Source organism: Plecotus auritus, assembly GCF_963455305.1.
Source record: "Plecotus auritus genome assembly, chromosome: 7".
Taxonomy (NCBI): Eukaryota; Metazoa; Chordata; class Mammalia; order Chiroptera; family Vespertilionidae; genus Plecotus; species Plecotus auritus.
This window is the reverse complement of record NC_137774.1, coordinates 82698304-82712208: the sequence shown is the minus strand read 5'-3', so window position 1 is coordinate 82712208 and position 13905 is coordinate 82698304. Positions and strand designations below refer to the sequence as shown.

Sequence of the window (13905 nt, the reverse complement as noted above, 5' to 3'; positions counted from 1 at the left end):
CCTGAATAGACATTCTCCAAAGAGGACACAGAGATGGCTAATAGACACATGAAAGGAAGCTCAACATCACTAATCATCAGGGAAATGCAAATTAAAACCACAATGAAGTATCACCTGCCACCTGTCAGAGTGGCTATCATCAATAAATCAAGAAGTGTTGGCAAGTATGTGGAGAAAAGGGAACCCTCCTGCACTGTTGGTGGGATTGCAAAATGTTGCAACCACAATGGAAACCAGTATGGAGGTGCCTCAAAAAATTAAAAATAAAACTACCACAGAACCCAATAATTTCACTTGTGGGTATTTATATAAAGAAATCCAAACACTACTTCAAAAAGATATATGCACTCCTATGTTCACTGCAGCATTATTTACAATAACCAAGATATGAAAGCAATCTAAGTGTCCATCAATAGATGAAAGAACAGCCTGGCCGGTGTGGCTCAGTGGTTGAGCATCAACTTATGAACCAGGAGCTCACAGTTCGATTCCTGGTCAGGGCACATGCACGGATTGCAAGTCAATCCCCAGTAGGGGTTGTGTAGGAGGTAGTTGATCTATGATACTCCCTCATCATTGATGCTTCTATCTCTCTCTCCCTCTCCCTTCCTCTCTGAAATCAATAAAAATATTTTTTTAAATATATGAATGGATAAAGAGAACAAACTGGTGGTTGCCACATGGGAGGGGTGTTCAGAGAGTTGAGTGAAAAAGAAGAGATTAAGAAGTACAAATTACCAGTTATAAAATAGTCACAGGGATATAAAGCACAGCATAAGGAATATAGTCAATATTTTAATAACCATGTAATGGTGTCAGATAGATGGGTACTAGACTTATCAGGGGGATCACTTCATTAGTTAAATGTCTAATCACCATGCTGTACACCCAAAACTAATATAATATTGTATGTCGACTATAATTGAAAAAATTTTTAAAAATAAATGTGTCCTAAAAGGCTAAAACATCTGAAATAAAATTAACACTAAGAAATGTACTTCTGCTTTGCTATATTTATTCTGGTGTTTATAGATTTACTTCCGGAATGAACATGTCATTGTTGATCCAAAAGGACATTAATCATTAAAATCTATTTTAAGGCTTGAATCATCTAATCTGTTCACCTTCAGTCATTAAAGTGATTTGATATATGCCAGATAGGAGTTTTCTTTAGTGCTCAATAAACCAAGAATGATCTTAATAATATGATTAATTAGTGTAGGAATGCTTTGTCTTTGCATAGACTTCAAGGCATTTTGTGTGTGTGTGTTTAATTAGCAGATAACGGAGGGACAATTAGGGTTTGTAAAGCCATGGCATAACATTTTAGGGCTGGTACCTTGAAGTATAATTATGTTCTTTCACAAAATGTCCTGTGGAACTGCTATCAGATGGAATTTTTTAAAAATATATTTTTATTGATTTCAGAGAGAAAGGGAGAGGGAGAGAGAGATAAAAACAGCAATGATGGGAGAGAATCATTGATCAGCTGCCTCCTGCATGCCTCGAGCCCACAACTTGGGCATGTGCCCTTGACCGGAATTGAACCAGGGACGCTTTAGTCCAAAGCCCAACACTCTTATCACTGAGCCAAACCAGGTAGGGCTGGAATTTTTTGTTGGATGAATCCTCATCCAAGCAAGTATATATATATATGTATTCATGAGCTCATATAATGGGCAAAGAGAACTGGAGCAAAGCCATGCAGGACTAGCCATGAAGAGTAACATGAATGATGTGTACTTCAGCTAAAGATGTATACTTCCTCTAAGTTACTTAGAACCTAACTCCTCTGCTTAATTTACATATTTATAATTAGAAAAATCTGTGAGTGGATAAAAACACTGTGAAGCACATCTAGACAATGGACTATTATTAGTGCTAAAGAGAAATTAGCTATGAAAAGGCATGGAAGAACCTTACTAAATGAAAGAAGCCAATACAAAAAGGCATCCTCTTTAATTTCAACTATATCACATTCTGGAAAAGTCAAAACTATGGAGACAGTAAAAAGATCAGTGGTTACTTCCAAGCTCCTTCTATGAAGCCAGCATCACCCTAATACCAAAACCAGATAAAGACAATACAATGAAAGAGAATTACAGGCCAATATCCCTCATGAACGTAGATGCCAAAATCCTCAACAAAATTCTAGCAAATTGGATCCAGCAGTACATCAGAAAGATCATACACCATGACCAAGTAGGATTTATCCCAGGAATGCAAGGATGGTACAATATCCGCAAATCAATTAACGTGATACATCACATAAACAAATTGAGAGATAAAAATCACATAGTCATATCAATTGATGCAGAAAAAGCATTTGACAAAATCCAACACCCTTTCTTGATAAAAACTCTCAACAAGATGGGAATAGAAGGATCATACCTCAACATAATAAAAGCTATATATGATAAACCCACAGCTAACATCATACTCAATGGGCAAAAACTAAAACCATTTCCCCTAAGAACAGGAACAAGACAGGGATGCCCACTCTCACCACTCCTGGTTGACATAGTACTGGAAGTATCAGCCATTGCAATTAGACAAGAAGAAGAAATAAAAGGCATCCAAATTGGAAAAGAAGAAGTAAAGCTGTCCTTATTTGCAGACGACATGATATTGTACATAAAAAACCCGAAAGACTCCATCAAAAAACTAACAGACTTAATAAATGAATTTGGCAATGTAGCAGGATACAAAATTAACGCCAAGAAATCTGTGGCATTTCTATACACCAATAGTGAACTTACAGAAAGAGAGACTAAAAAAGCAATCCCATTTACCATCGCACCAAAAAAGTTAAGATACCTAGGAATAAACTTAACCAAGGAGGTAAAAGACCTATACGCGGAAAACTACAGGACACTGAAAAAAGAGACAGAGGAAGACATAAACAGATGGAAGAACATACCATGTTCACGGATTGGGAGAATCAACATCATTAAAATGTCCATACTACCCAAAGCAATCTATAGATTCAATGTACTCCCCATAAAAATACCAACGGCATATTTTACAGACCTAGAAAGAACTCTCCAAAAATTCATCTGGAATAAAAAAAGGCCCCGAATAGCCACAGCAATCCTGAGAAAGAAGAATAAAGTAGGAGGGATCTCAATACCAGATTTCAAGCTGTATTACAAAGCCACTGTTCTCAAAACAGCCTGGTACTGGCACAAGAACAGACATATAGACCAATGGAATAGAATAGAGAATCCAGATATCGACCCAAACCACTATACGCAATTAATATTTGACAAAGGAGGCATGAACATACAATGGAGTCAAGACAGTCTCTTCAATAAATGGTGTTAGGAAAATTGGACAGATATATGCAAAAAAATGAAACTAGATCACCAACTTACACCATACACAAAAATAAACTCAAAATGGATACAGGACTTAAACATAAGACGGGAAACCATAAAAATACTAGAGGAATCCACAGGCAGCAAAATCTCAGACATATGCCAAAAGAACTTCTTCACTGATACTGCCCCTAGGGCAACGGAAGCCAAAGAGAAAATAAACAAATGGGACTACCTCAAAATAAAAAGCTTTTGCACAGCAAAAGAAACCATCAACAAAACAACAAGAAACCCCACTGTATTGGGGAACATATATGCAAATGTTATCACTGATAAAGGTTTAATCTCCAACATCTACAGGCAGCTTATACAACTTAATAAAAGGAAGATAAATGATCCAATAAAAAAATGGGCAATGGACCTAAATAGAATCTTTTCGAAAGACAGAAGGAAGGCCAAGAGACACATGAAAACATGCTCAAAGTCACTAATTATCCGAGATGCAAATCAAAACGACAATGCGATACCATCTCACACCTGTCAGAATGGCTATCATTAACAAATCAACAAACGACAAGTGTTGGTGAGGATGCGGAGAAAAAGGAACCCTTGTGCACTGCTGGTGGGAATGCAGACTGGTGCAGCCACTGTGGAGAACAGTATGGAGTTTCCTCAAAAAACTGAAAATGGAACTCCCATTTGACCCAGTGATCCCACTCCTAGGAATATATCCTAAGAAACTAGAAACACCAATCAGGAAGGATATATGCACCCCTATGTTCATAGCAGCACAATTTACAATAGCTAAGATTTGGAAACAGCCTAGGTGCCCGTCAGCAGATGACTGGATCAGAAAACTATGGTACATCTACACAATGGGATACTATGCTGCCATAAAAAAGAAGGAATTATTGCCATTTGCAGGAACCTGGATGGAATTAGAGAACATTATGCTAAGTGAAATAAGCCAGTCAATGAAAGAAAAATACCACATGATCTCACTCATTTGTGGATAATAAAAAACATTATAAACTGATGAACAAAAAGATAGATACACGCTACAGCAACAAGGAGCTGTAGATTGAAAAGTTCAGCATGTATATCTGAGCCCTAAAGAAACCATCAAAACATAATGCAAGAAATTGTGAGGACAATGCAAAGGCTCCATGTGTTCACAGCATGTGGGTTACATGAACATATGCATTTGTCCAAACTGCTGGAACTATGCACTTAAGATCTGTGCATGTCACCGTATGTAATTCTTATCTAAATTTTTTTAAAAAGTGCTTTCTTAAAAAAATAGCACCTGGTTCAGTGTAATTATTCAATTAATGTTAGTTACTACTGTTAGTGTTCTGTTAACAACAGACTATCAGTTTAAGAAATACTGTTCTTTGAACATATTTCTTTCCTTCTTACTGTCAGGCCTTATTTATTTAGCACAGCTTGTCCTTCTGCCTGAAACATTCTCACCTCCCATTCTTCCCCTGGAAGATGCCTATCCACCCCTCATTCTTCACCGCCCCTCCATGGCACTTCCTCTGGGAAGCCTTGCCAGACATTATCTCACCGAAGGCCAAATTAAGATATCCTGTCACTTGCCCCCATGGCACCCTGAACTTACTACTGGAATTAAGTTGTGCTTATTTGCCTATGAGACTGTAAGATCGTAAGGACGCTGGCTTGGTTTGACTCACGGCTGAACTCTCTATACTCAGGCTTGGTTTGACTCACGGCTGAACTCTCTATACTCAACACAGTGCCTGGGTCCCAGGTGCTGGTGGCAAAAAGCAGAGACAAAAGGCTCCAAGACCTGTTTTCTTCCTGACATACCGTTTCGCTCTCTCCAGGTCATCATTTGCTTGCTCCAGCTCTCGGATATATTTCTGCAGCTGATCTTTAATTGCCTTTGTCTGGGCTAAGTCATCCTCTAAGGCGGAGATCTGCCGGTAGCCTTCAGAATGCTGCGTCTCAAACTTCTCCTGAATGACAAAATCAACACTGAATGAATGATTTAAGACTTCTGATAAGCTCTGTTTATCTCCCCTTTCCCTGTCACCTCTTTAAAATACTGAAGGCTAATCCTGGAATGCATTCGCTCCTCTTGTAGTACACACATGTGTGTTTTTGAATGTTTTTATTGATTTCAGAGAGAGGAAGGGACAGGGATAGAAACATCAATGATGAGAGAGAATCACTGACTAGCCAGTTCCTGCATATCCCACACCAGGGATTGAGCCCACAACCTGGGCAAGGCATGCCCCGATCCGGGATCAAACAGTGACCTCCTGGTTCACAGGTTGACACTTAACCACTAAGCCACACCAGCAGGGCAGATACATGTTGTTTTTAGCCACTGAGCATCCATTCCCCCAACTCTCGACAACCTGCCAGGACCCTGATTTCTTTAGGGGGTTATCTTTCCATTACTACAGGATCTTCATGGGACAATCCTCCCATCACACTCACTGAAGAAGCTTTAGCCTTCCTCTCCCACCCTCCTGCCACAGCCAGGGACAAGCCTCACTCCAGTCCATAGGCCTTTTCCCCAAATGTAGACTGCTAAGCAAGTGACAGAAGAGGGCAGGAACAGGGGGCTGTCATGTCCTGAGCGCTTTCTGCCTCCCAGGCCCTGAGCATCTGGTACCTTGCCCCTTCCCAAACCTGATCCTTGCAGCTTCTGGGTATCAAGAAGCAATCAGCCCTAACTGGTTTGGCTCAGTGGATAGAGCGTCAGCCTTCGAACTGGGTTCTATTGTGGTCAAGGGCACATGCCCACGTTGTGGGCTCGATCCCCAGTAGGGGATGTGCTGGAGGCAGCCAATCAATGATTCTCTCTCATCATTGATGTTTCTCTCTCTCTCGCCCTCTCCCTTCCTCTCTGAAATCAATAAAAATATTTTTTTAAAAAGAAAGAAGCAATTATTTTGCTCAAGGTGTCCACAACCATAGAAAGCCACATAAACCTCCCCATGCCTATTCTGTGAGGACAATATGAATCCATATTGCAGGACATTTCTGGATCATAAAAGAACATCAGGGATCACAATGACTCTGGTAGCATGTACCACACAATAAGAGCAGGACATCATGTACTCAGTTTGACAAATGTTCTGACTTTGTGATCCAGGACACTTCCCCTGCAGCAAGGGGGAGTCAGAAGAAACTTCTGGACCTGTGGCAGAGGCAAGGAAGGAAGGAAGGAAAGCAGGGAAGGGAGGGAGGGAGGGAGGAAAGGAACCAAGAGGGGGGGAAAAACCTGTTATGAAATATGAGAGGAAGCTTAGTGCTTTCTAAGGCAAGGAATAGCCCAGATCTCAATGACCTATTGTTGCCCAACTATAGAAGTTAACATTTATCATTAACTCTGTGGCAGCCTCTGGCTCAGTAGGCCAATTACATTGCCTCATGTAATGCCATTTTAGAGATGTGGGGACTGAGGCTCAGTTACAGAATTAGCCCAAAGTCAACTGGTAACTAATGATGGAGCCAAGATCCAACCTGGGCCACCTGGGCCCGTGCTCTTAAAACAACTATTGCAAACTGCCCTCACCGTCTCAATCCAGGTGGTACAGGTGTTAATCTCTCTCCCTGTTTCTTTCCTTCTTTTCTCTCCCACCGTCCCTCCCTCTTCACCAAACACCCTTACTACCTTTCCTTCATCCACACACAAAAGAAAATACTTCCCACAGGAAAGGCCCAAGGTCTACTTAGAAAGTTAAAGAAAAAAACAACAACAACACTAAAAATAGACAAACTCCTTTCTTTTCTTTACACCCAGCCGTGTAAACAAAGCTGTTGCTAGAATGACGTAATGGTGCCTAGGCCAGGAGGCGTGGAGAGCCACTGTGAAGAGGAACGCCCACAGAACAAGCAGATTATTTACAGGGTGAGGACAGGGAGGGCATTTCACATGCTCAGCCTGCTGGGTCCCCTGACACTCCATTTCCTGGCCGTGAGCAGAGAAAAGTGTCTCCACTGAGGCACGCAGGGGCAGACCAGACCCCATGCACAGCAAATTCTCAGTGATGGCCCTGATGGCCTCACACCCTTTAAGTGGGTGCACCTCTAGATAAAACAAGAGGGTGCAGGATCCTAGATTATTAACCTAAATTCAAATTCAGGTTCTCAGAGGATGCAGTTAACGAGCTTCTCCACCAGCAGAGAGATTCAAAGGAAGTCCTTTGAACTCATGGACATGAAAAACTATTGCTGAAATGTTGAGCTTTCATTTGGGGCTAATTATAATGAGCTGTCAGCTGATGGAGGCATCAATAGATGCTCTGTTTGATCCTTCACAGGCTTTTTTATTCAACTTGTGATGAATAAGCCAGTTGTCAAGAAGTCTGATTCAGTTGACTACATTCCTCTTAGGTGACAAATATGGGCTGGTGACACTTTATTCCAAGGCATTTCTATTTCTTCCCCTGCTCTATACTCCAAGTCCCATGGACCTGTCATGTGCTTGTAATGGTGGTCTGCAGGTACAACGGTTCAGTTAAGCTGTTAATTACTTAGTAATAACTTGATATTTATTCAGCATCCATGGAGGGCCTCCTTCCCCCTCCAAAATATCAGCCATATCACTGATCTTCCTTCCGTAGTTTTCCATCCCAAGAATCCCCTTCAATTTAAGGACTATGTTTCCTTGGTGCAGGGGTCAAATACTAACGCCTGCAGGGGCCAGGCTGTTAATAAAATGAGTGAAGTGGGCCAGGTGTAGGAATAAAGAAAGTGACACTTATCCTTCAGTGTTGGAGGTGGTGGTGGTGGTGGGGCAGCAGTGAGGACCGGGGTGAACTGGAGAATGCTTGCTCTAAGCCAGTGGTCGGCAAACTGCGGCTCGCGAGCCAGCCGTGGTTTGCCGCTCTGTTGACTAATGAGTTTGCCGACCACTGCTCTAAGCAACCACTACTCAGCTTTTTGCTGGTGTGAAAGAATGCAGGCCTGGTGTAGCCAGATCTACCAATGCTCAAAGGAAATCGGAATTCCAGATTTTTATAGCCTCATAACTTTGAATGTTGATATTAAAGATATAAATTTTACCATCAAAAGAATAAACTGTAAACAAACACTGAACTCTTGTTACTATTAGCATGCTGAAGTATTTAAAGGGAAGTGTATTCAAGGGTCCTCAAACTGCGGCCCGCCGAGGACATTTATCCGGCCCGCCGGGTGCCGCTGCCTGTCCTGCTTAGCAGCCTACTCGTCCCGGGCCCGCAGTGCGCATAGGAATTTGTTCATAGTTTTTTTTTTAAACTATAGTCCGGCCCTCCAAATGTCTGAGGGACAGTGAACTGGCCCCCTGTTTAAAAAGTTTGAGGACCCCTGGTAGATGTTTGCAATTCACTCTGAAATGCATCAAAACATAAGACAGACTGACGGATGGATATGTAATAAAAAGTATGGCCAAGGTTACTGGTAGAGCTTGGGTGGTGGATATATGTGTTTACTGGAAAACTTTTTCAACCTGCTGTGTGCTTCAAAACCTTCATGATAAAATGTTGAATAAAAACCACTAAAGGCTAACAAACAGCATCTACGGGCCAGACTGATCTGCAAATGGCCACTTTGGGCTCTGTGGTCTATGGCATAAAAGCTTCAACTCGCTGCTCAGCTTCCAAGGTCTTTGGGGTCTTCCCTCTGTCCCTCCCCATCTCTCAAATCTCCAATTCATTTTGTTATTGTTGTTAATTCTCACCAAAGATATTTTTTTCTACTGATTTTTTTAGAGAGAGTGGAAGGGAGAGAGGGAGGGAGAGATAGGGAAAGGGGAAAGGAGGGGGGAGGCAGGAAGAGAGGAAGAAGGAGAGAAAGACGGATATGAGACACATTGATTGGTTGCCTCACGCATGTACTGACCAGTGCCGGGGATCGAACCTGCAACCCAGGCATGTACCCTTGACCAGAAATCGAACTCTTAACCCTTTGGTGCACAGGCCGATATTCTAACCACTGAGCAACACTAGCCAGGGACCCAATCCATTTTTTGGTCTCACTTTTTCCCATGTACCAATAAAGCCAGGACTCCCAAGGTCCACTTGACACTAACTCTTGTCTGTGTCTGTGGCAGGTCCAGATGAACTTTTTTTTTTTTTTTTTAAATATATTTTATTGATTTTTTACAGAGAGGAAGGGAGAGGGATAGAGAGTTAGAAACATCGATGAGAGAGAAACATCGATCAGCTGCCTCCTGCACACCCCCCACTGGGGACGTGCCCGCAACCAAGGTACATGCCCTTGACCGGAATCGAACCTGGGACCTTTCAGTCCACAGGCTGACGCTCTATCCACTGAGCCAAACCGGTTTTGGCGAACTTTTTTTTTTAATATATATTTCTTTATTGATTTCAGAGAGGAAGGGAGAAGGAGACAGAAACATCAATGATGAGAGAGGACCATTGATCGGCTGCCTCTTGCATGCCCCCAAATGGGGATCAAGCCCGCAACCCAGGCATGTGCCCCTGGCGGGAATCGAACCTGGGATACTTCAGTCCGCAGGCCAACGCTCTATCCACTGAGCCAAGTCGGCTAGGGCCAGATGAATTCTTTTTTTTTTTTTAAATATATTTTATTGATATTTTACAGAGAGGAAGGGAGAGGGATAGAGAGCTAGAAACATCGATGAGAGAGAAACATCGATCAGCTGCCTCCTGCACACTCCCTACTGGGGATGTGCCCGCAACCAAGGTACATGCCCTTGACTGGAATCGAACCCGGGACCTTTCAGTCCGCAGGCCGACGCTCTATCCACTGAGCCAAACTGGTTTCGGCGGGCCAGATGAATTCTTTATCAATCAAGTTACTGACTACACACACACACACACCCATCTTCAAACACTAGCTCAAGTCCAACCCATGCAGATCTTTCTCTCTCAGGAGGATTTCATGCTCATACTATGTACGGTAACTAAGCATCTTTTCCTGAAGTGCTTCCTGGTGTTAGGTTTGTCTTCCCAAGAAGCTTCCAGAGGGCGAGTAGCACGTCTCCCTCCATCACACCTAACACTGCAGAACCTTGGCTCGTTCCCACAGCAGCTCATCAAAATTTACACAGGGAGCTTTATTAAGAAAAAATACATAAAAGATAAGCAGACAGGCCGGGGCCCCACCCAGACTTACTGAGAACAGGAATCTCAGGGCAGGGGTAGGTTCGGGCCTGTCTGATGTTTACCAAGCTGGCCAGGTGATCTGCCTGGCAGTGAGGGCGGAGAACCACAGTCTCCAGGGCACAGTGTTATCCTTAGTGATCATGTGCTAAGCCCTATAGAATGTCCAGAAGGCAGTCTTTACCCTTTAGAGCAGTATTTCTCCAGATACTAGCAAGGTCTGGAGATATTTTTGGCCATCACACCTGGTGGAGGGGGTGCTACTGGCATCTAGTGGGTGGAGACCAGATTCTGATAAACATCCTATAATGCAAAACTTAGCCCTCACAACAGAGAATTATCTTGCTTCCAATGTCAACAGTGCCCAGGTCTGGGAACCTGCTCTAGACGGGCACTGTCCAAACAGAACGTTCTCTGATGATGGAAACATTGTACAACCCCTCTGTCCAATCATCAGACCCACTAGAGACATGTGCCTACTGAGCACTTGAAATGTAGCTAGTGTAACTGAGGGATTAAATTTTTATAGATTTTATTTTAATTAATGTAAATGTCAATAGCCACTTGTGCCTAGGGCAGGGGTGGGCAAACTTTTTGACTCGAGGGCCACAATGGGTTCTTAAACTGGACCGGAACAAAAGCATGGATGGAGTGTTTGTGTGAACTAATATAAATTCAAAGTAAAGGCGCGGAGTGGAGAGCAAGAGAACCAGATAGAACAGCCGAATCCGGCCCGCGGGCCGTAGTTTGCCCACGGCTGGCCTAGGGGCTACCATACTGGAAAGCACGACCCTGGACCTTATAATACAACTAGAGGCCCGGTGCACGAAATTCGTGCACAGGTAGGGTCCCTAGGCCTGGCTGGCAATCAGGACTGATTGGGGCCTTCCTTCGTTCCGTGCCGCCCCCTGGTGGTAAGTGCACATCATAGCGAGTAATCGAACTCCCGATCTCCTGGTCAAACTCCCAAGGGGACACTTTGCATATTAGCCTTTTATATATATACTAGAGGCCCGGTGCATGAATTTGAGTAGGGGAGGCGGGGGGGAAGCTGTGTCCCTCAGCCCAGGCTGCACCCTCTCCAATCTGGGACCCCTTGAGGGATGTTCGACTGCCCATTTACAGGGATCAGGCCATGGGGGTGTGGCCAGCCTGGGTGAGGGGCTGAGGGCTGTTTTCAGGCTGGCCACACCCCCCTTCAGGGTGTGGGTCCCCACTGGGGTGCCTGGCCAGCCTGGGTGAGGGGCTGATGGCTGTTTGCAGGCTGGCCACACACCCCAGCGACCCAAGCTCCCAGCCCCTCCTTTTTTTTTTTCCAGTGCCTCCTTGAGCAGAGGCCAGGGCCGGCTGGAAGCAAGTATCTGGGATTTATTTATCTTCTATAATTGAAACTTTGTAGCCTTGAGCAGAGGCCAGGGCTGGCCAGGGCAGGCGGGAAGCTTGTCTTCCTCCATCACCGGGGGCAACCCAAGCCTCCTACTTGCTCCAGCTCCGTAACCGCCGCCATCTTTGTTGGGTTTATTTGCATACATGCTCCTGATTGGCTGGTGGATATAGCAGAGTGATGGTTAATTTGCATGTTTCTCTTTATTAGTGTAGATAGATGATCAGCAAGTCTAGCAACCCTCAATACTCTAAAACTGTCTACTTTTTCACATGCCTTATGAGATTATTACAGACAATCAAAGAATGGGGACATATGTGTGACTTGCTTCTCACAGAGCTCCTGGAACATAAAGTATTCAACCACCACATCCATTCAGCAGGCCTGGAAGTGGGAGTGAGCCCAGGGCCACGGACCTTGATCTGCAGGGCTCGCTTTCTCAGTCACACTCACCACCCTGGAAGCATTTCCTCTCACCCCCTCACCTTGATGGTTTCTAGCTCCATGCGAAGGCGGTTATTTTCTGACAGGAGGTCCCTGTTCCTGGTTTCAATTTGTTGTAGCTGTGTCTCCAATTCAGCTTCATATTCTCGGCTTCCCTCCTGGAATTCTCGGAGCTCCTCTTGTGTGTTCTCTGCCCTACAGCACAATTCCCAGACGTTAGATAATAATATACTGAGCACTTACATGTTGCCAAGTCTTATACATGGGTTAGCTCTTTATTCAACCACCTTTTGAGGCAGAAACTATCATTTCCCCCATTTTACAGATGAAAAGATGAGGTGCAGACAAGGTGAGTGATTTGTCTCAAGGTCACATAACAAGCCAGAAACAGAGGTTGGACCTGAATCCAGGTGTGTCTGATGCCAAAGCCATTTCTTAACCAATTCACTCTTCACTCATTCATTCAACATATATTTTTGAGCCCAACATGTAGTAAACATAACTTCGATTGTGAATCCTCTGCAGATTTATTTATAAGTGGAAATTGGTCATAATACAAATGTCATTTATCACACCCACCCTTATAATGTGTCCATAAAGAAGATAAAAATCATGCCTATAGAAGAAAACATACAACTTTAACATAGACAATGAAGACATCAAATTTGTTCAAGATTTTTGCTTACCTTGGTCTAGTCCAGTGGTCAGCAAACTCATTAGTCAACAGAGCCAAATATCAACAGTACAACGATTGAAATTTCTTTTGAGAGCCAAATTTTTAAAACTTAAACTTCTTCTAACGCCACTTCTTCAAAATAGACTCGCCCAGGCTGTGGTATTTTTGGAAGAGCCACACTCAAGGGGCCAAAGAGCCGCATGTGGCTCGCGAGCCACAGTTTGCTGACCACTGGTCTAGTCAATTCAAATGGAGACTGCGGCCAAGAAATCAAGAGAAAGCTGAGACTCAAAAGACTTAGGAAAGATCACCAAAGCAAAGATGTCAGTAGAGACCAAGGCTAAGTTCATCCACACCTTCGTATTCCCAATTACTATGCACAGATGTGAACATTGCAGTGAAGGAGGCTGATAGAAAAAAAAAACTATGTTGGAGAAGAACTCTACAAATACTCTGGGCCACCAGAAAGTCAAACAAGTTGGTCCTAGAGCAAATTAAGCCTGAAACATCACTAGAGGCAAAAATGACAAAACTGAAGCTACATTGGACACATCATGAGAAACAGGATTCTTTGGGAAAGACAATAATAATGCTGAGAAAAACAGAAGACAAATAGGAGATGGACTAACTCCATAAAAGCCATAAGCTTGAGTCTACAAGAGCTGAGTAGGGCTGTTGAAGACAAGACCTTGTGGACATCACTCATTTACAGAGTTGCCAGGAGTTGGAACCAACTCAATGGCATGTAACTAACACACACACACACACACACACACACACACACGCACGCACGCACGCACACGCACACGCACACACACACACACACACACACACACCTCCCAGATATGGGCACTGAAACACTGGTTCCAGGTTTTTAAAATTGCAACAACCCATTTTGCTAGATTCAGGGAGTTCTTTGCCCCCACATGAAGCACTGACCAGATATGGCATCTAGGAATTGATAAAACCCTGCCA

At 43.5% G+C, this 13905-nt stretch overlaps 1 protein-coding gene across 7 annotated transcripts in view; it reads right to left on the bottom strand.

The window, feature by feature from the left end:
- The window catches only part of NDE1 (nudE neurodevelopment protein 1), a 41227-nt gene that overhangs the window by 19383 nt on the left and 7939 nt on the right, over positions 1 to 13905 (bottom strand). For all 7 annotated transcript variants that reach the window (XM_080681653.1, XM_080681655.1, XM_080681651.1 and 4 more), the window contains exons 3-4: positions 12296 to 12449; positions 5151 to 5299 (exon numbers count right to left, since the gene is read on the bottom strand). In XM_080681653.1, coding sequence (XP_080537779.1) covers positions 5151 to 5299; positions 12296 to 12449 — 303 coding nt within the window. The remainder of the gene's footprint in view (positions 1 to 5150; positions 5300 to 12295; positions 12450 to 13905) is intronic.